The sequence below is a fragment of the Chiloscyllium punctatum genome, chromosome 19 (assembly GCF_047496795.1).
Source record: "Chiloscyllium punctatum isolate Juve2018m chromosome 19, sChiPun1.3, whole genome shotgun sequence".
In the NCBI taxonomy this organism is placed as follows: Eukaryota; Metazoa; Chordata; class Chondrichthyes; order Orectolobiformes; family Hemiscylliidae; genus Chiloscyllium; species Chiloscyllium punctatum.
Window position 1 is genome coordinate 79,743,995 of NC_092757.1, and position 23,079 is coordinate 79,767,073.

Genomic DNA, 23,079 nt, shown 5'->3' on the forward strand with positions numbered 1-23,079 from the left:
ACAAAAACTGGTGGTGAATTATGTTTGCCCCCTTGTGCACAGCAAGATCATACCAAGGAACTAGAGGTAAAAATTTTGTTTTGGAATATCCACTTTTTTAACATAGCAAACAAACACCTTCAAAATGGACATCATTTTTTTTTAAAAATCCACACTTTTTTTCTAATGATAGTTAAGGACCTGAAATTTTATTTATTTCTTTTGCCACAGCTACTAACTGACTGGGTTTCCAGAACTTTTCGCTTAGTTCAGTACAAGTTTGACCTTTTTACAAATACAATATGTAGGAGTGTATTGCCTGCGGTCAGGCAGAATACCCAGTTAACTGTAAGTGAAATGATGCAGAGTTTTCTATTCCCACTGTGGGGAACAGAAGGATAATCATTCAAAGTAAAAGCAAAATAACAGGCAGAATGTTAAATACAGCAGATTCCACTCTATTACACCATTTCACTTCTGATCCCATCATCATTTACAGTGTCTTTAATATCTGGTGAATTCTCTTCCACTGCTGATTAATCAAATTTACAGTAACCAATTTAAAGTGGCAGTCTCATAAGTCAAAATGTAATAAGGATCCCCATAGCATTAAACAAGACATAATTCTGATCTGACAGAATGCTGTTTTATTATAATAAATGTCACATCACATTCATCACCAGCCTATTAAATAATAACAATAGTGTCCATAATTATGCCTTTGCTTAAAAGGGAAAATGGTTAAAGAGGAACTTGTTTCAAGCAACCTTTATCTTTATGACCTTAATTGTCAAAAAGGCACATCCTGAGATCAAGTTAATAGATAATTGTTTTTTTTTGCTGATTGAAGGTTGCTGCTGATGTGGGTTGGCAGCAAACTGAAAATCCTTCTGACCAAAGGATTTGTTGAATGAAATGGATTTTTTTAAATATATGAAACTAAAGTTACCATTGTCCCATCGAGCCACTCACTCATGAGAGAGAGAGAGATGACTGGTGGTGGTTTAAACTGGAGAGTCATCACTCCTGGAGGGAGGGGAGAGCTTCAGGAGAATCCTTGATGGTAACTTCAGACAGTGTGGGCATTGAACCCACATTGTTGGCATCACTCTGCATCGCAAACCAGTTGTCCAAGCCAACTGACCTCCACCTTTACACAGTTTTAAACTGCTGTGTTTTTTTTATTGCAGGTGTGAGACACAGTGAAAGACAATGGGTGTATAAATCTTTATTCAATTTCCACTACAAGGAAGAAAGGAAACACCAGCATGGCCAGTGACAAGCAATGCCCTTCCCATCAAAGGGCAATGCTGCGTCATCAAACTGTGAAGGGAAGAGTTGGAGGGGAAATAAAGCACTCCACTCCCTGCAATGCCACTGCTGTGTCTTATATTGCATAGGTTATTACTATTTAATTAGCTGCTTAATGAATATGCCATTTGAGCTAATCTGATACACAATTGTGGGACTTTGAGGAATGATATACAAACTAGGTGTAAAATGCTTATTAAAATGTACAGATTGTGGAATAACTAAGGGCCAAATGTCAAGGTGATACCATCCATTTTTAAAAAGAAGCACAATAGCCCATTATGAGAGGATAGGGTTTATTAGAAAATAGCTGGAAATGCTCCCTCTACTGGAACAGCACAGTAACTACAGGTTATCGCTTGGAATTTAATTACTGGAGTATCTCACCTCATGCGGTGTCCCAATACTATTTGCCACTTCCCAACTGAGTAGCCAGATAAGCAACAGATTGCCACTACTCTGGGTTGCTATTGGAGCATTGAGCAGGGTAAAATTATCCAAACCCATCCTCTCCACTGTGTCTCCTGTTCGAGTATCTTTTCCATCCTTCCCCTCTTGAGTACAGGGGTCCAGGATAATTGGCTCATCTGAAAGCATATTGAAACTTTGGAATTCAACATGACGTGAGTCAGGGGCATTTTGTGCACACAGGTGCACTACCACACTGATACTAATCCAACAGGGAATCCAGTGTAGCCAGGGAAAGATTGATGTTGTGATTCTTGTAAAAGAAGAACATACCTATACTGGGAAAGCATTTATTTATTAGGTATCAGTGCAGCTGCAAGACCAACCACTCACTGAGCCTGGGAAAGAACGAGCAGATACTAATATGAGATTCAAATGGTTTCCAGGCTTTTAAAAATGTGACAAGATGACTGCTTCAGATCTGACAAATCTCCCACAGGCAGTCATTTATTTCTGATGGAAACTTCCCCCCGTCAGAATATAAATCTGGGAACTGTTCGTAGAGTTACATGTGAGCACAATTCTGTTTTCCAGCCACCACTGAGGAATGGTTATCCTTTGGACATAATACAGCAGCACTAATGATGCACACACATATAGTAAACTTGTCATAAATCAGTTTAGATCTGATTAAGAAAGTCTCCATTTCATTTTGAGAATGGGTTGTAATAAAATTTCACCAGAAATGAATTTCAACTTATTTAATTAAAGAGGTACAGACTTTGATTTATTTACCAAGCAGAGTTTAAATACATTGATCATTCACAAAGTTATAGGATACCGGACTGGATGAGTTAAGCTACTTAAATAGAAATGAACTTTAATGAGATTGGAGTGTTTTATATTTTCTGATCCACATCATGACGTCATTAAAACAATGCAGAGAGGAATGTGCTTTAAACACTGTGTCCCTTCAAGCAAGATCATAGCTTACATTCCAGAAGAGGAGCTGGTAAGGAAAAGCCAGGAAACTATGGACTGGTGAACCTGACCTCAGTGGTGGGCAAGTTGTTGGAGGGAATCCTGAGGTACAGCATTTACACGTGTTTGGCAAGGCAAGGACTGATTGGGGATAGTCAGCATAGCTTTGTGCATCAGAAATCACATCTCATGAACTTGATTGAATTTTCTGAAGTAGTAACAAAGAGGATGGAGGAGGGCAGAGCAGTAGAAGTAGAAAGTGAGGACTGTAGATGCTGGAGATCAGAGTAGAGTGTGTGGTGCTGGACAAGCACAGCAGGTCAGGCAGCATCAGAGGAGTAGGAGAATTGACAATTTACAAGGATGTTGCCAGGGTTGGAGGATTTGAGCTATAGGGAGAGGTTGAATCAGCTGGGGCTGTTTTCCCTGGAGCGTTGGGAGGCTGAGGGGTGACACTATAGAGATTTATAAAATCGTGATGGGCATGAATGGGATAAATAGACAAGGCTTTTCCCTGGAGTGGGGGAGTCCAGGACTAGAGGGCATAGGTTTAGGGTGAGAGGGGCAAGATAGAAAAGGACTTAAGGGACAAGGTTTTCACACAGTGTGGGGTATGTATGGAATGAGCTGCCAGAGGAAATGGTGGAGGCTGGTACAATTGCAGAATTTAAAATGCATCTATATGGATAGATGAATAGGAAGGGTTTAGATGGATAGGGCCAAGTGCTAGCAAATGGGACTAGATTAGGTTAGGATATCTGGTCAGCATGGACAAGTTGGACGGAAGGGTCTGTTTCCATGTTGTACATCTCTATGACTAAGAAGTGCACTAACATTGAATACAAAACAGACAGAAAGAGTGCAGTGCTGAATTAGCAAAGGGAAGGGCAGTATTGAAGGTCAGAGGCAAAAGTTACAGAAAATAAAAAAATCACAGACCCACATAACTCCAAAGCTTTAATGGTTGTTTTGCAAAGTCACATTGTTACTGGAAGTAAACAGGAAGACTGGAAAAGTACTGTTACTACTCCAGAAATCACCAAGATAACACTCACTGTTTGTCCCGGGATGAAATGTTCATTCAGATTCACACCCTGTTTCCAGCATTGCTCAATGGCTCAGTAAGCACCACGCTCTGTTCTCACTCACACTGCACCTGTACTGATTAATGTAATGGAAACTTTGACAAATTAGTGGGAGTTGGCCACTTAAATCTTTAACCCATCAATCATGTTTATGGAAGACTAGAAAAAAATGCTCCTGTACCAGTACTTATGGAAATGTGAAGGATGCACAGGAGGAGGAATGAGGACCGTACAATTCCAATATCCGCTGTTCTCAGTTACTGTGAAACTTATGTCCGACTGGATTAATATTCAATGATAAATAGGTTTTGAAGGTGCCTGCACCAAACGGGTACGGGTGGCGACTTTCCGGAGGATAGCAAATGTCTTTCGAATTTGGGGATAAGAGGCGATCTGCGCAATTGTCACAGTTTATTTAAACGAAGAACAAATTTCACATCTGCAATCGCTCCTCAGTATAAGAGCAATATGGGTCAAAGTATGCCCTGCCTCAACACTTGGAGATGAATGGGAAATGTGAAAAGTAAGCGAAAAACTGAACACAGCCTTCGAGGTGTGTTCTCTGCAATGCAATGAAGTATAGCATCTTTCATTTTATATATATTTTTTAAATTCCCCTGCACCTGTCTCCAACACGCTTCCTCGATGTGGACCCCTCCCTCTGGCCTTTCACCTGCACTCAACCTGTTCATCGAGAACTGTTGGCGTCAGTTGCCTTAATTTCTCTGCTTGTTACCGATTCAAGCCTTGCTCCCTCCGACTGACTACACTCCATGCCCTCAGATCCAACTCTAATGTTGTCATCAAGCCTTCCAACAAGGGCGGTGCTGTTGTTAACATCGCACAGGCGATGTTTCACCAGCTCTCAGACACCTCCTCCTATCTCCCTCGGACCATGACCCGCCATCCAATAGCAGTCTGTACAGTGTCCACAATGGTCGCTAATCTCATTTCATCTGGTGATCTCTCCCTCATAGCCCTCCAACCCTATAGATCCCGTTTCTATATCATTCCCAAAATCCTCAAACAGGACTGCTGACTCTGCTATCTCTCCACAGATGCTGCCAGACCTGCTGAGTTTCTCCAGCTATTTGTTTTTGATCCTTACTTTAAAAATTTAATCTTGTAATAAAAGATTACATTTTATTAGCTTGCTTAATCATTGTACCTGCATACTCACTGTTTTGACCCATGCGCTAGATGCCTCTGCACCTCAGAGTTATGCAGTCATTTTCTCGTTTGTATCCTTGTCATATCATCTTCATAAAATACTTATCTACATATCATCACCCACCCAGTCACCTTGAATATGTATTAATGATTGCAAAATAATTTATAATTAATAATCTTGCCCTTTCTCCCAATACCTTTACAATATCAATAAAACAAATATGATAAAAAAAACTTAGTTTTTATTAAAGCAGTTACTGATTTATTTGCTACTGCTACACAAAGTTGGAATTCAAATGCTGAAGGTCGAAAAAAACACCTTATCCTTTTCTGAGATTCTTACTCAGCACAATTTACTTTTTGCAGTAAACCTTATTTAAAAGCTCCTCTTTCACACAATGCATCAAGTTTCCAAATACACTCACCCCAGACTCAGCCTCCCTCACACGGAATTATTTGAATTACAGGGATTTAATCTGAAAACTAGTAATCTTCAACCTTTTGAGGAGATTCTGCAAAAATGTTTGAGAACACATTTGTGCCTTTCTTTCAAAACAAGTGCACTGGGCTTGAAACGTGTTTGAATTGGAAAGTTGAACAGGGTTTAACATTTTGAAAAACTGCAGAAGTCCCATTATGGCCACAGACACTGATAAACACAGTAGGTAGGGAATTGGAATGCATTCATGCAATAAGACTGAAAGGGGAAAGTAAGTAGCGAACTTGTAGCACTTAAACCCACAAAGTTCACCAGCAGACTGACAGGAATAGGTCCACAGTTATTCAAAACGTGGCTACATGTTCATCTCCTTTGGGTAAAAAAATGAATAATTGGTACGCCTTGAACTGTTGCAGTCCCTTTCTTCTCTGTGTTGCTGCTCCAATTGCCTACCAGTTTACTGCTTTTTACTAAGTCCATAAAATTCAAACAGGGTAAAGAAATTATAGATTTACTGCATTATTAACACCACTCCTCCCAGGATACTTAGAGCTAAGAATCAACACTCTGGGTTTTACTGAATATTGCCTGTGCATACATGTATATTCAATCCCATTTACTGGCACAACAAATCCAGCAGATATGAACCCAAGTGTGCACCATTGTTGCTCTGTACAGTACAGATGTCAGCCATTTTACAAGCACTCATCAGTTTCTTTTACAGACAGCTACTCAGTGTCTCTATGGATAGTCAGGTTTAAAAAAATTAATGGCCTCCATAAAAATGTTCCCATAAAAATGTCTACAGCTTGTTCTAGGGGCATGATTCTTGCTTTGGGCCTTTAATTCACAGTATTTGAGAAGTTATGGGTTTGGATCAAAAAATAATATTTCAGTCCAGCCTCCTTGTGCTTGCCTCCTCTTGTGATGCAAGTGGTAGTGTTCCTCCTTCTGGGTCGGGGATCTAGGTTCAAGTCCAACTTGAGCTAAGGTGAAATGTAACAAGGTTTGCTACTTCACTCATGTCAAAAGCAGATAAAAACCCAACTCTGAACAATTGTTTCAACAGAAAGCTGAGCCTTTTACTGTGCATTGAACAGTGAAAACCAGAGCCTGTTTACAAAGGGAGAAGTAGGAGGGAGAAGTGTAGAAAGCATTAGTAATAGTGAGCCAAAAAGGAGTGGGAGGGATGGGTGGGATGTTCTTCAGAAAGAGAGAGTCATAGAGATGTACAGCACGGAAACAGCCCCTTCAGTCCAAATCATCCATGGCAACCAGATATCCTAACCTAATCTAGTTCCATTTGCCACCACTTGGCCCATATCCCTCTAAACCCTTCCTATTCATATACCCATCCAGATGCATTTTAAATTCTGCAATTGTACCAGCCGCCACCACTTCCTCTGGCAGCTCATTCCATACAGACACCACACTCTGCATGAAAACGTTGCCCCTTAGGTCCCTTTTATATCTTTCCCCTCTCACCCTAAACCTATGCCCTCTAGTTCTGGATTCCCCCACTCCAGGGAAAAGACTTTGTCCACTTATCCTATCCATGCCCATGATTTTATAAACTTCTAGAAGATCACCCCTCAGCCTCCAATGCTCCAGGGAAAACAGCCCCAGCCTGTTCAGCCTCTCCCTGTAGCTCAGATCCTCCAAACCTGACAACATTCTTGCAAATCTTTTCTGAACCCTTTCAAGTTTCACAACACCCTTTCAATAGGAGGGAGACCAGAACTGCACACAACATTCCAAAAGTGCTCTAACCAACGTCCTGTAGAAAAGGACAAATGCCAGAGGTAGTTTCTTTACTCAGTAGTAGGGTTTGGTACGGCCTGCAATAGTAGGACATTTGTCAACTTTAAGGGCATTTAAATAGTCATTGGATAAACACATGGATGAAAACAGAATAGTGTAGTTTAGATGGGCTTCAGATTTGTTTCACAGATCGGTGCAACTTCAGGGGCCAAAGAGCCTGTACTGTGCTGTAATGTCCTATGTTTAAATGTTTACAGTATATATACACGTGTGTATCCTATCAACATTTTCTTTTAAAAAGTCCCCATCATAATCCATGAGATGATCAGTTGTTTAATGCTTTAGGCAGCAGCAATGACTGGACTCACAGCCTACCTTATTTCATTTTGATCAGTTTTTCGTTCAAGTGCATCTAATTCAAACAGGCACAATTTCCTGATTAGCCCCAAATGCACTAATTGGCATCACAGGTCAAGAATGTGCAGGTTCAGGGAGCAGGATTGGTTCACAATTAATCCAGTTCTGTCGGGCTGGTAGAAGTGACCTTACCCTCTTCAGGCAATTATTTCAAACGGCGCATGTCAGGGTCTAGCGGTGGCAATAGCTCACCTTACTAAACCTTTTGTTTTTGCTCTGCTGTTTTGAATTGGAAAGAAAAAAGGGTGGCTTGGGCAACACACAAAAATGAATAACCCTTTTTTACTCATTGATTCTTTTCACTAAAATGGGTATCTTTCCTACAGCGTGAATAAAGCCCATTTTGCCTGGGCAGTGAGAGATTCCACTTGCCCTCCCCTATCCTTTTCTGCAGCCCAAGTTTGCAATTAAGATCAGTGCCTATTGTAAGCGAATAAAGCTGTTGGCAGTCTAATGGCAGACTGCGGTTGTCGTGCTTCGCCTGCATAGAATAGTAATCATAAGAGCAGATGATGACAACAGTGACATTTTGTTCCCACTCTCAGCCCTCCCTCACTGCTTGGAGCTTTGAGCATGTGAGCTCGGAATGGCAGCACAGGGAGGTGAACCAGATTCACATTAATTCTTTAATCCTGGACTTATGTCCACAAACAGACAGAACTTATTGGAAACCCTGGACTGATTTTTACATACTGTTCATTCCCAGCGTGGAAAGCAAAGTGCTGATAGCTTTGTTGAGGTATTTTAAAATGATAAGTAAAACATAATGACAATTAAGTTACTTGCTTTATACGACATAAACAGACTAAATCTGGATTAGGGTTTCATTAAGAAGGGAATGTATAAGAGCAGGTTTGAGAGTTCAGAACTATAAGGTTAATATAAAATGACAAAATGCAAGATAAATTGGTGAGTATATAATCCTGGATAGTGGGTAAACATTAAAAAACCAGCAATACTTGAAAATGAATGTACTGTTGCTATAGGAGCTCCATTTGGAGTATAAAAGGTGAGTTGGATCAGTATAGATCACTCAACAGATTTTCTGGTTTTTCATTCAGATCTTGAAATGGCCTGATCTGTAAAACAGATTAACCTTTGCATGGTGCATTTGTACAGCACCTTTCACAACTCTCTGATGTAACCAAGATACTTTACAACAAATTAAGAGTTTGATGACGTGATGCTGTTACAAATCATGCTAGTGACTTTTTAACAAATGTTAGATGTGACAGAAAAATATAGTTTACAGTTATCGTGATAAAGGATAAATATGTTGCCTTCGGGATACCAGTCACGTGTGTGTGTGTGTGTGTGTGTGTGTATTTTGTACATTTACATCTATTTTTAAATGGCTTTAGTGATGAAGATGTTCTCAGTCTAGTCACTCAGGTTTCCAGTTATTGCAGTGTTGCATTAAAACACATCATGCATTTGTTTGTCAATAGCAATGCAGCAATTATTCAAAAATTAGAATGCAGTACTACTTGCAGTCGATGTTTACAGTTTACATACAATTATCATCTCCCAGTAAAGTGTTTGATGTTTATGTTAGCAGGCTTCTAGTGTGAACATAAAGGTTTACACTCTTTCACTTCAGACTATTGAGAAATTGTCTCCAAATTACTACTATGCAAACAACCATTTGCATTTATATATCACCCTTAATGGAATAAAACATCCCAAGGGTACATTAATGAACACAATGCAATGCAACACCAAAGCACACAAGGAATTATAACTGACTAATGATCATCAAAGAGGTGGTTTTCAGAAGAGTTTTTAAAGGAGATATGGAGGAGTTTAAGGATAGAATTCCAGACCTTAGGATCTAGGCAGTTAATGGTTTGACTGCCAACAGTGGAATGATGAAAATATAAGTAGCACATTTAAATTTACATCAAGAGTTTTGGTAGTGATATGCTTGCAGGTCTTATAGCCCTCCTAGGTCTGGGCTTCAATGAACTATGAGAACAAACAAACAAACGTTTCATAAATGTAAAATCACAATGTGAATGTTAACCTGACAAGGTCCTTTGGACATCTCATGAGATAGTGCCTGGCACAATTTGCATTGATGTCCAGATTTTTTAACGTGTATTGTTTGCAGCTGATTATGCCAGAAAAGCACAATAGTTGTCTTCAGGCTGTTGAAGTTTCTACTTTTTTTTAAAAAAGAAAAATTGCTTGATATATGCAAAGTTGGTTTGCAAGAGTTCATACAACAGACTATGAAAATGCCAGCTTAATCTGCACCATAGTTATACTGACTCGATGAACTGTGTTAGCATGAAATGGAATATGAAATTATGTAATAGAAAGGCAGAATTTTAAGATTGCTATTTAATTTGTAGACACACAAGAAAACAAAATATACTAAACATACACAAAAGACCAAACATCAGTTTTGTTGCACACTTCAAATGGGTTCAACATAACAGCAATGAAATAAATGATTTTGGGATTAGCACAACGATTAGGTACTATTAAGGGTTAAAGTGTCTCTGAACTGGTCTATACAGAACACATTTTTTCCTGTCTGCTCTAATAGTACACACAAACTTCACTCAAGAACTAATGTTACACTTAATTCACGTTAGTGCATATTTACAACAGTAAGCATTGTGGTCACACACAGACAATATTGAGATAGCATTGATGACAACATTAATACATTGAATGGTGCATTTTCTCTAAATGAACTGCCTAAAGTAACCTTGAAACATTGCACAAACTTAGACTGAGATGCTGCATCCTGAGGTATTAAAAAAGCAAGCAAGTATTTTCATCAAAACAAACAATGGAAATGAAAAAAATGACACTGCCTTGTGTTTATATTTACTATAAATACTTCTCAGTGGATTACTAGAGTGCAACCAATGTCATTGGGTTCTGATTACAAATGAGCATTCAATATTTTGCCACATGGTTCAAAGACACTCTGAAACCTCCCTACGAATGGAGCATGTGACAAAGATCTATCAAATGGTTAAGAACATTCATTTGCCAAGTAGAAGCTTGCCATGTTAATTTAATATAGAACACCTGAATGTTCACTGCATTAACATTCCCGTATACCAGAGAAGGTACAACTTTGCATCATTACAAATACATTTTCACATCAGATTCAAGTTTTGTCCAGCAAAACAGGAACCTGTATTCAGTAGTTCCAATCAATATATATTGTACCTTTATTACTAGGTTTAGTTTGATAGCAGTATCAATGTTTCTGCTTCCCACAGTGCAATCAACAAATGTATAATCTGAAGATAACTCACCCATAAATATCAGCTCACTCTCCGCCAAGCTGAAGTAGGTGATCTCCATCTGGAACACCATTTAACACACACTATGCTTGGAAAACTCTTCATTTGCTGTTCCCATCCATGAGATTAGGAACATACTATATGAATTCATTGCCCACCATATTTACTGGTTGAATTATAGATATTTTTAATCAACCTGTCCAGATGTTAGGACACACCTTCAGACCCAGAGGTAGAGACATGACATCTGTGCCACTCATGAGTAAACGTGCAGTTATTTGCATTCCTTTTCCTTGAAAGTGTCTTTAATTCTCCCAACCAGTTACTGATTACTCCCACGCCCTCCCCATATACAAATCCCAAAACCTAGCTATTACTCTCCCAACTACTAATTGCTCTAGCCGGATTGTTCTACTCCAGTCATCACAACTTCTGTCCTGATCCACTGTTTGGTGTCCCTAAAGATTGACCCCCATTCTCCTGACCATTGCCACCTTCACCCAGCCAGCGGTAGCCTATCTACCCAGTCATCTTGAACACCCTCCAGAACTGATAATTTCCAGCCTGATCACTTGTCTAACAGTTAGGTCCAACATCAGAAGTGCCTAAGGTCTCAACATTCAGTCACAGGGATTATCCTAAAACAAGTGCCTTAATTTCGACCTGAATAATTCTGATTTGTGAATCCAGCATTCATTACCACAACCATAAATCAACAGTCAGCCATATATTTGCAATGAGTCAAGCAGCATTTACTGCAGCTTACACCTGGTTCCTGCAATCTAATTTTACTAATTTAAGCAAGATTTACACTACCAATAGAATAATTTTGAAAAATCAGGTACATAGTAATTTGATACACCTGCCAATGTTCTTGCAAAGCACAAATGTCACCTTGTTAAATTATAACAAATTTAACTTTTGAAAAATTCTGGACAACTAGAGGAATGCAACAACAATGCAAGGGGGCACTTTGAGGTAATAAGTATAAAATCCTATATGTTAGCAAAATAAAGAACTGCAGATGCTGGAAATCTGAAACAATAACTGAAATTGCTGGCGAAAATCAGCACATCTGACAATAGTTGCAGGGAGTAAACAGAGTTAACCGTTTTGAGTCTAGTGACTCAGAACTAACAGTTACATTCAAAGCTCAACAGTATGTAGGTGTATTTGAATTCTCCTTGTTAAAATCATTTATCCGTAGGGTGTGATGCCTCTGGTATTCATTGTCTTGCCTTAGCTGCCTTGAAGGGTTTGCCAAATATTTCACAGCAGTTAAGAGTCAGCCAGTTTGGCCTGAAATCACATGTGGGTCAGACAATGGTAGAGCTCCTTCACTATAGGTTATAATAAATAAATCATATGGATTTTAATAACAATCCAATAATGATAATTTTTCTTACATAGATCAGTTCTTTAGTATTTCCAGATTGGTTTTTGAGCTGAATTCAAGTTCTCATTCGCCACAGTTGGATTACAATTGTCCACTTACTTAAAAACCATATCAATGGGGAGGGGTATTTTTAATACTAATTCTCTTTGCCACATTCCAATTATGGCAGCACCTACGTCTTGCTCGGAAAAAAGTAATGCCAGCCACGCCACAACATCCAAGTAGTTGCCAGTTACATGAGTTTAGAAGTGACCTTTAGCAGGCTACTAGGTCTTCGGCAATCCACACCTACAATGTTCAACCGAACGGGAACTGTTAAGATATTCAGCAAGAACAGGATCCCTGACTGATTTTCTCCTCCTCAGACTGGGTGGTGCAGCCAACTTCAGCTTCCCCTCCTACTGATCAGGGTGAACATTTGCTTTTGGAGTACATGTCAGGGGACAGACTGACCTTGGGAGGATTAAATGCCAGTTCATCAGAACGATACCGTTCAGACAGGCACATGGATGGGATAGGCATGGAAAGATATAGACCCAATGCAAGCAAACGGGACTAGTTTAATTGTGAAAACTGAGTGATATGGACAAGTTGGGTCAACGGGTCTGTTTCCACACTGTAAACCTCTATGACTTCTGACCTGGGGTTAAGCAGTTAAATTATGATTGCTGTGTAAACAAGGCTTCCATAAAAGATTATGGGGTGGACTATATGAGGCATTCAAAATGACTAAAGACTTTGAAAAGGTAGCAAGAAATATACTATTTTCTCTGAAGAAACCCAGAAGACGGGGGCTTAACCCTAAAATGAGAGCCGGACCATTCAGTGGTAGAGTAAGGAAGCAGTTTTTCCCACAAAGAGTATTGTGAATCTGGAACTCTTCCCCTGCTTCCCCACCACCCCCCCTCCCCCTGCCCCATAGTATTCATTGATGTTGGAGTTCAAATGAAAGTTGCAGAACTTCAGATAGATTTTTATTTGACAGATTATTTTCCTTGAAAAAGAAAATCTGAGAGGAAATTTGATAGAGGTATTCAAATCAAGAGTTTAGACAATAGATAGGGAAAAACCATTCTGATTGATGGAAGAATTGAGTTTGAGAGGACACAGACTTAAGTTAAAAATAGCAATGGAGATATGAGAAAAAGAAATTTCAAACTGTAAGCACGTAGGATCTGAAATATGCTGCCTAAGTGTATGGTAGAAATAGATTCAATCAAAACCTTCAAGAGGGAATTGGATTACTATCTAAATATGAAATATGTGCAGGGTTACAGGGAGAAGACAGGGGTGCTGCATGACGTATATTGCTCATTGGGAGAGCTGGCATAGACCCAACAGATCATGAATTTTAAGCACCTCTTCTAACTAACCATTATCTGTGTGCATGCCCCGAAAAAAATGCAGCAGCATTTCTGAACACAGAAGACATCACAGCCAAGCATCATCTAATCAGTAACTACCTCATCAATTTTAGAACTCATCATGGAGATCCAGAATGGAAACTAAGTTTTCTCTCCTTAATTCAGAGACATGAGGCCAATTTAGCAGAATCTGGAAATGCAATCCTCCAGATCTAGGAAAACAAAAAAAAACAAAGTGACAGAAACACTGCAGATCAGACTGTATCTGCGGACAGAATAGATCAACTAATGTTAAAATTATTTTGATTGAAGTCTACAGTAAAGATGCAAAATTGCCTATTCTTTGTTCTTATGTTATGTCCAATCTCCCATTCCCAAAATCAGCTGTTTTCACTTTCAGACAAAAGTGCAAAAAGATTCAGTTTGGTTCTGCTGATTCATAGCAATAGCAACATTGGTAGACAGTGAAGGTTAGAATCCTGCCCACTCAAGCACAGCAAAGCATTGTTTGGAAAACAGTAAGATATGAAGGGAAGAATACAGGTAAGCTTTTCAAACACAAAGTTTATGCTACCACAGCTTTAATATCACTTTTTTTTTTGACTTACTGTAAACCTAACCTTCAGATTCTTACAAACAATTGCGGGATCTGATAACTCCCAGATGTGTGTATACCACAATACATTTTTATGGTCCTGTGCATTCTACATTCTTAAGAATTTCAATGTATCAAATTTTAAATGTATTTTAATTGCAAACGTCAAAATTTTGTGAAAGACAAGGGTTCATAAAAGAATTAATAGCTTTTGCTCAGAGTTGACTTATGGATCTAAACCTTCCAGTTAAAAAGGGAACACTAAATTTTCAAAGATGTGGGTTTGGATTTTTGAAGTGCTGTTGTGAAAGTTTTCAGTGTATGCAGTTTGTGTTTGGTTCCATCCTTGATGGGGACAATCGAGATTTTCCAATTAATTTACTGAAGCATAATTTCAACTAAAATGTTTGAAACTCCAAACATAGGAAGCATTAATGTTTCCACAAGTGGATGAAACCTGCTGCACATTCTGTAACAATGCACAAGGTTTCCACAGCAACGGAAACATCACCTTGGATACAGTAACCTAGGACACGAGTTCTTGGCAATGAGAAGGAACCCAATCTGATGTTAAATCTGGTGCTGAGAAATGCCATCCAATTAGACTAAATTGCCAATGAAAGACTGTTCCAGTCATTACCTTAACTAATTTTTAAAAAAAAGTCCATTGTCAAAGATCTTTGATAATTAACATGATTATAAACACACTTTCATCCTACATTCTTTATTTACAATTATAATTTAGAAAGCATGCCAAAACAAAAAAAACAATTTCCATTATTAGAAATGCATGCGAAAAGAAGTAGCCAATATGTGACACATACATTTCACCTGCAAAAACTCGAACCGCAAGGTTTAAGGTGCAATACAATATTGCGACTGGTGATGCATTTAAAACTTTCAATCACGCTATTATACTCATTCAACGTGAGAAATAAAGTGTTTTACGCCAGTATCAGTAATCAGCAAAATGACACAGTCAAATAAAAACAAAATTCATTCAAGGCAAAGCCAGTCTAGAAACCGCTCCCCCTCCCTTCCCATGATTACAAATATCACTTGGAAAACAATTGTCACAGCATGTTAACACGGATAAAATTGATATTAAAATGCAATTACAGTTAAGACTGCTCACCTTGTATATATAATAAATCAAAAGATGCATCATCCCCCACCCCAAGTCCTCACACAGAGGGTTAATTAAAACCAACTCACGGAAAGCACAGAGTTTGCTTCTGTACTTCATTTAAACACTACAGACTAGAAAATGGAGTCAAATCATTTAAAAGACCATGCAGATAATGCAAACACTGCCTGGAGTTTCTTCTTTCAAACTGTACACTTAACATTGATAATAGTGAAATTCATCTCAAATATTCTACACATATTCATTCCTTCACATTAGCAAAGGTTTCAATCTCCAAAATCAGAGGTGAGCCCTTGAAACATTAAAATAACACGATCATGGAGAGCAATTTTTTGCAACCTTCAAAGAATTTATTGTACAGTGATCAATATTATTTTCACTGCACCTGGCTCAGTTCTGACTAAAGTTCATTGTACTCTATTTCTGTGATTTCAGCAGCAAATTTAGAAAATTTAAACTGTTTCCTGAAGTAGACATTTTATTATAAAACCGAAGTTCTGCTGCAAGAATTTAAGCTTGTAATAGTCATTCAAGGAGAAGAATCTAACCACGCAGCGTCCCCCAGCAAGCACAATCAAACACCAAATTCTATTGAATGGCATTATCCCATTAAATATACCAGCGATCAAAACCAATGCAGCACTTTCAGAGGTAGTGGAACACTTGGCTGATGCAGTCCACATTTTAATAAGGTGCATCATAAACTGCACCGTCATGAGCATGCTCTTTGCTAGCTGATCACTGAACAAACATAAATGACAAGTGTAAAATCTATTCTAAAAGGGGAAGGAAAAAAAAGCATAGTTTTAATGATATTTTACATGTAGATATATAAATAAATATAAAATGTTTAACCAAGCAGTACTGAACTGTACCTAACAAAAATTCAAATCAATTTGTACATTGCACTAGAACACTGAATTTTTCCCAAGGAAACTGGGGTGTTTCAGTATGATATCTTAACTGCATGTGATCTAGATAAACATTTAACTGACCAAGAGAAACCTACAAAAAGGACAACACTGCCTCAATGCCTTCCCAAATACAATTTTAGTGCTGTACTTCGGCAATTTACTTCAGTGATCATAAAAAAGCCGGTGCATGGAAAACTTTTGGTCGTGAGTGATGGTGTAAAACAGACAAAATCAGTTTGGCTGCGCACTAGCCATGTCTCATCAGGAGAAATGTATAAAAGGTGGCCAGTCGCATCTGATCCAGTTCACACCAAAGGCCATTAACAAAGTTACCCCCACAGAATATCTGACTTTGATAACCCATGGCTTCAAATTTAGCTCAGTGTTTGAATGAAACGAGCTGAACTGTGGTTGCATTTGACACCCTAGACAAACACACATTAGAAAATAAACAAATGCAGTTTACAAGATCTTGCTCTATGTGATCCATTAGGGAGATTTTTAAAATTCACACAGCGATTAACTAGATTGGTCAGATTCTAAGAGCTTTCACATTATGAAGATCATTGGCCCCATCAGGTGACAGATTATGTACAATAACCTGCTGGTTCCACTCTGCTGGATATGTTCCGTAAACTGTTTTTTAAGTTTTCACCTCCATTCTGCCAGGAATTCAAGGAAAGTGAGGAAACTAATCCATATGAGGTTTTGACATTAGTGCAATTCTATGCCCACCTTTGCATTATATATTTCGTGCCTCTCCTTGCCTCCTTAATTTAGGAAGCACTTAACCTCCATCATCCAGTTAATTCAATTGTTGCTAAGAGCTACTGAAAGTTGAGGACATCTGAATGATGTGAAGTAAGACATTACTTATTTAACTATCAGACAATCAGATTATTTAAAATAAAGAGTTTTAGTATCCTTTCACAGAATTAAAAAATCAAAGTGAGGTTAATTCTTCCCAGTAAGGCTGCTCATTTAAAATCCTGTAACATTTAAACCAATTTTACCCATGACTTCAAGTCGCTAGGGACAGACAGATAAGCATTAGGTCCATTTGAATCTGAAGTGCTGCTGCATATTTTTTGGAAGGAGAACCTTTCAGCAATCATGTAACTTTAGCTTTTTTAAGATAGTAACTTGTGTAAATAACTTCAAAACAACTTTGGTGCATATTAAATATACTTTAAAAAAATAAAAGTTGCAAGTTGATTTTTGTTATGGGCTACATCCTCCAATTTTTGTGAAATGTCAGTGAAGTGCAAGCGATAGACAAGTTAAATTTGATATCCTTCAATTCCTATGAAGATAGGTCAGAGCAGGTCTGGTAGGATGAGACCTGGTGGTTTAGGCTCCACACAGTTAATCCAGAAATTGGCACAGCTGGCATGATACTGGTGACCACCATAAGACAACTTAAAATTGTCACTCTCAGAGTTGAAGGCCTGGAAAAGAAGAAGTGGCAGTAAGAACTTTCAGATTAAACACAGTGTTAGCTGGATATGCTGATGAACATTTATGGTCCAGTATGTATTTGACACCAGATGTGGTTACTAGCATACATTTGCATATTCAACTAGAAATATTTGGGGTTTAAAGTAGAGACTTGAGAAGATAAATGTGGGGGACATATTTTCCCTCAGGTTCCATCCTGTCAAGGAGTTTTGCTAAAGGCAGACCACACAGAACCATAACAAACCATGTCCATGAGCTGTTGCTTTTACTCAGCTTCTCCAATGCTGCAAATATTTGACTACGACCTTGCTTTCTACCTGAGTCCTGCTGAAGTTCTCACCATTTACTTCAAATAGCAGAGGCCAGCAAGATAAATGCAAGGAGCAGAGATTTAAAATTGATGTCAGGATCCAGTCATCAAATCACTGCCATTTAAATGTCACTTACTCAAAGACTGAAGTAACAATTGGTTGACACAAGAGGAGATGCAATATAGTTATGGCGAACGAGAGCTTTTTAATAAAGAACCTTATCTTGTATAAAGTATAAGCATTTTTTTTGTTTGGTGAAATTGGTGAGGGTTTGTAACTGTACACAAATATATACGAATGAAAAATGTCAATGAAGGATGGTTAATATTTTACAGAAAATTACAAATTAATGTCAACTAAACTGACCTCACCCAGTAGATTCATTTCAACTAAAGTTATTTTTTACTTGTCTGAAAAATGTCATCTAGAATTCTATTTTATATAGAACGCTTACCACATGCTCAGAACTGATGTGAACTATAGGTGCTCAAGTCAGTATGCCACATGTTAAGATTTGTACAATCCAAAAATAAATGTGGATCTGCTCACATCTGTAATTGCTTCCTTTATTACTATTTAATTATATTTTAATTGATCAGCCCCTTAAGATAGAGCAGATTTAAAGGAGTATTAATTGAAATTTGTGCATAAAGTGTAACTCCAGCTTATCAAATGCTTGCCACAATACAAATCAGAAAATCATTCATAAATCCAGCCTTCATTTATGTTTCGTGTGTTTGAATAATTTAAAGAGCAAAGTTCTTGAAGACTGTTAAGATTGGATAGAAGCTGGATTTTGGGAAAATCGACTCTTGCAGGTAAATCCTAAACTTGCAGATTGCCGAGTATTTCTCTCTGAAACAAAAGGTTCTTCAACCAATGGCAATTGTTTAAAAAGGCTATGACTTTTTCAAAGCTCACACTGAGGGCTGTAGAAGTGCTCGACAATGAAAATGCTCCTAATTAGAATGAAGGAACAATTGAGCTTCAATGTCTCAACCAGAATAATAGGACAGAAGTGTAGGTGTGACAGGTGACAGAAAGAATAAGCACAGAAATAAGAAAAAAAAGGAAGCTCATGCTAGATACGGAAGACTCAAAACAGTAGATACTCGAGAAGAACAGAGAAAATCGCTTAAAGGATTTAGGAAAGCGAGGAGGGAAACATGAGAAAAAACACAGAATGCCTTTAGATTTTCCCTCAGTATATTAGGGGCAAGATAATAACCAGGGAGAGAGGACAGCCCATTAGATACCAAAATGGCAATGTACATAGAGAGCCAGAAGACATTACTTAGGTTTTAAATGAGCATGTTATCCTTCTCTATTGTAACCTGATCAGGTGTACCCTAAAACTCTGTGGGAAGCTAGGGAAGTTATTGCTGGGCCTCTTGCTGAGATATTTGTATCATCGATAGTCACAGGTGAGGTGCCAGAAGACTGGAAGTTGGCTAACATGGTGCCACTGCTTAAGAAAGGTGGTAAGGACAAGCCAGGGAACTATAGACCAGCGTGACATTAGTGGTGGGCAAGTTGTTGAAGGGAATCCTGAGGGACAGGATGTACATGTATTTGGAAAGGCAAGGACTGATTAGGGATATTCAACAAGGCTTTGTGTGGGAAATCATGTCTCACAAACTTAATTGAGTTTTTTGAAATAACAAAGAGGATTGATGAGGATAGAGCAACAGAGGTGATCTATATGGACTTCAGTAAAGTGTTCAACAAGATTCCCTATGGGAGACTGGTTAGCAAGGTTAGATCTCATGGAATACAGGGAGAACTAGCCATTTGGATACAGAACTGGCTCAAAAGTAGAAGACAGAGGGTGGTGGTGGACGGTTGCTTTTCAGACTGGAGGCCTGTGACCAGTGAAGTACCACAAGGATCAGTGCTGAGTCCTCTACTTTTCATCATTTATATAAATGATTTGAATGTCAGCATAAGAGGTATAGTTAGTAAGTTTGCAGATTACACCAAAATTAGAGGTGTAGTGGACAGCAAAAAAGGTTACCTCAGGTTACAATGGATCAGATGGACCAATGGACTGAGAAGTGGCAGATGGAGTTTAATTTAGATAAATGTGAGATGGTGCATTTTGGGAAAGCAAATCTTAGCAGCACTTATACACTTAATGGTAAGGTCCTAGGGAGTGTTGCTGAACAAAGAGACCTTGGAGTGCAGGTTCATAGCTTCTTAAAAGTGGAGTCGCAGGTAATTGGTACGCTTTCCTTTATTGGTCAGAGTACTGTGTACAGGAATTGGAAGATCATGTTGTGGCTGTACAGGACATTGGTTAGACCACTGTTGAAATATTGTGTGTAATTCTGGTCTCCTTCCTATCAGAAAGATGTTGTGAAACATGAAAGGTTTCAGAAAAGATTTACAAGGATGTTGCCATGGTTGGAGGATTTGAGCTATAGGAAGAGGTTGAATAGGCAAGGGCTGTTTTCCCTGGAGCATCGGAGGCTCGGGATGACCTTACAGAGGTATACAAAATCATGAGGGGCATGGATAGGGTAAGTAGACAAAGTCTTTTCCCTGTGGTAGGGGAGTCCAGAACTAGAGGGCATAGGTTTAGGGTGAGAGGGGAAAGATATAAAAGAGACCTAAGGGGCAACTTTTTCAAGCAGAGGGTAGTGCATGCATGGAATGAGCTGCCAGAGGAAGTGGGTGGAGGCTGGTACAATTGCAACATTTAAGAGGCATCTGGATGGGTAGCTGAATAGGAAGGGTTTGGAGGGATATGGGCTCAGAACGGGGCTAGATTGGGTTGGGATATCTGGTCGGTGTGGACAAGTTGGACCGAAGGGTCTGTTTCCGTGCTGTACATCTCTACGACCAACTAAGTACAGATGCAATGTAAGTCTAAGAATCAGCGAGGAGGACTGATGTATTTGAATAAATTAGCATTGAGGGAGAGAAGTATTAGCAGTTTTAGCGAGCTCAAAAGTGGATGAATTGCCAGCCCAGGTGAGATGTATCCAATGCTGCTATGAAAAGCAAGAGGAGAAATTACAGGGACTCTGACATTAATTTTTAAATTCTCTCTGGCCACAGGAAAGGTCCCAGTGTACTGAAGGACAGCTAATGTAGTGCCATTATTCAAGAATTTTTGAGGTGGTGACTAGATGTGTAGATGAAGATAGTACAGATGATGTAGTCTATATATATATGGACTTCAGTTAGGATTTTGACAAGGTGTCCTATAGCAAGCCCATTTGATCCAGGAAAATTTGACAAATTGGATCAAAAATTGGCTTAGTGACAGAAAGCAGAAGGTAATAGTTGACTGATGGTTTTGTGACTGAAGTTCATGACCAGTGGTACCACAGGGTTTGGTGCTGGGTCCCTTGCTGTTTTTAGTGCACGTTAATGATAGAGACAGAAATGTAGGAGGTATGATCAGTAAGTTTGCAGATAACATGAAAATTGGTCATGTGTTAAATAGTGATCTCAAATCAATAAACATCATTGTAGGAGCAGCTAATGGAAAGCAAAAATAATGATATATTTATTAATTGGCCAAAAATAATTTTACTTAACCCAACTATTAACATTAACCTTTTCTCTAAATTCCAGCTCATTATAAACCCTACAGTTTAACCATACAGCTACCTATCAATATTAATGGGTAAAAACCCATCGCTCTCCAAAAGATAGTTTTGTTTTATTTCACTGTGTTCAAAATATTCATTAAAATAGTTTACTTTGCTTAAGTGAAAGCTGACAAATACTAACAGACAACACAGAAAACAAATTCAAGTCATTTCTGAATAGAAACAAACTACAATTTGTATTGCCTTTAAAGCAAAAAAAAAGCTCAAAATGATAGATAAAACAATTCTGTATTATGTGCAAAACTATTTTCAGATTTCATATTAAGAAATAAATGAAAACAAATACTTCTTCCTTTATAATATTCTGTGTAGTAATTTGTTTTTTTAAAGAAGAAATGCCATGCCTTCCTCAAAGGACTAATTTCTTCTATGCTGTATCCAGTAAGATTAAAACTTTGTTGCATCCCTCAAACTTGCATCATGAACATTCTCTTCAGTTTTCACTGTTACACACAAAAGAAACCCAGTCAGTATTCTAGTCATTTGCTAACAAGCATTCAAAAAATGTTCTGAAATGTTGAAAACTAAATGCTGGTCAGGCGGCACCTGTAAATGGTTAATGTTTCAGCTTGACCTTTTGCCAAAACAAAAAATTCAAGAATTTTGACTTAGAGTAAAACTCATTTGGAGAGCTGGCACAGAAACCGTGGACTAAATGGCCTCCTTCTGCATCATCAGAATTCTGTGATTCTGTTTGATTTAAAAGATTTTAAACAAGTAGCATTTACGATAGGGAAATGTTGGGAGAAGGTGGACAGGGATGGTCTGTCATATGGTCGGCAGCAGGTGAGTTAACTGATTAAAGTTATGATGGTACAGATCAAAAGGAGACAAGAAACAAAAGATCTAGAGCAGATATAAATGGGAATAACTGAATCATCACCAACAGCTAATGTCCAACAAGACAATATGATTGGAAATGATTGAACTCCGTATCAAGGCTGTAAAGTACCTCTTCAAAAGAGGAGGTGTTTCGTCTTTAGCTTATGCTAAACTTCACTGGAACAGTGCAAGTTAAGATGACAGTCAGGTAAAGGAGTAAAATAATAGGCAATGGAAGCTCTGAGTCATGGAGTTAATTGAACCCAGTACCACACAATTCAGTCATCCAATTTGCATTTAACCTTTCCACTGTACAGGAAACAGCATTGAGAACACTGCACAGTGTACCAACTTAAAAGAAAGCTAAGTCAATTTCTGTTTCAGTGTACGGAGCCCCAGAAGATGAGAAAGTGAGGTGAAAGGACATTTTGCCTCTTCTGCCTTTGAAAAGGTGACATGAGAAAGAGGCAGACAGTCTTGGAGGTGATTAAGGAGTGGATTATGAAGTCACAAAGGGAACAGTTTCTGAAATGCTGAAATATTCCAGTGCAACTCAATACAGTGCATGCTTGAGGAACAGCAACATATCTTTCGATAGGCATGTTACAGTCTTATAGATTTAACAATTTCAGATC

General features: G+C 38.5%; 1 protein-coding gene across 6 annotated transcripts in view; it reads right to left on the bottom strand.

Moving 5' to 3' along the window:
* Positions 1-9,879: 9,879 nt before the first annotated feature.
* Positions 9,880-23,079, bottom strand: part of synrg (synergin, gamma) — a 129,135-nt gene continuing 115,935 nt past the window's right edge. For all 6 annotated transcript variants that reach the window (XM_072589791.1, XM_072589789.1, XM_072589787.1 and 3 more), the window contains one exon: positions 9,880-17,681. In XM_072589791.1, coding sequence (XP_072445892.1) covers positions 17,550-17,681 — 132 coding nt within the window. In that variant the 3' untranslated portion in view covers positions 9,880-17,549. The remainder of the gene's footprint in view (positions 17,682-23,079) is intronic.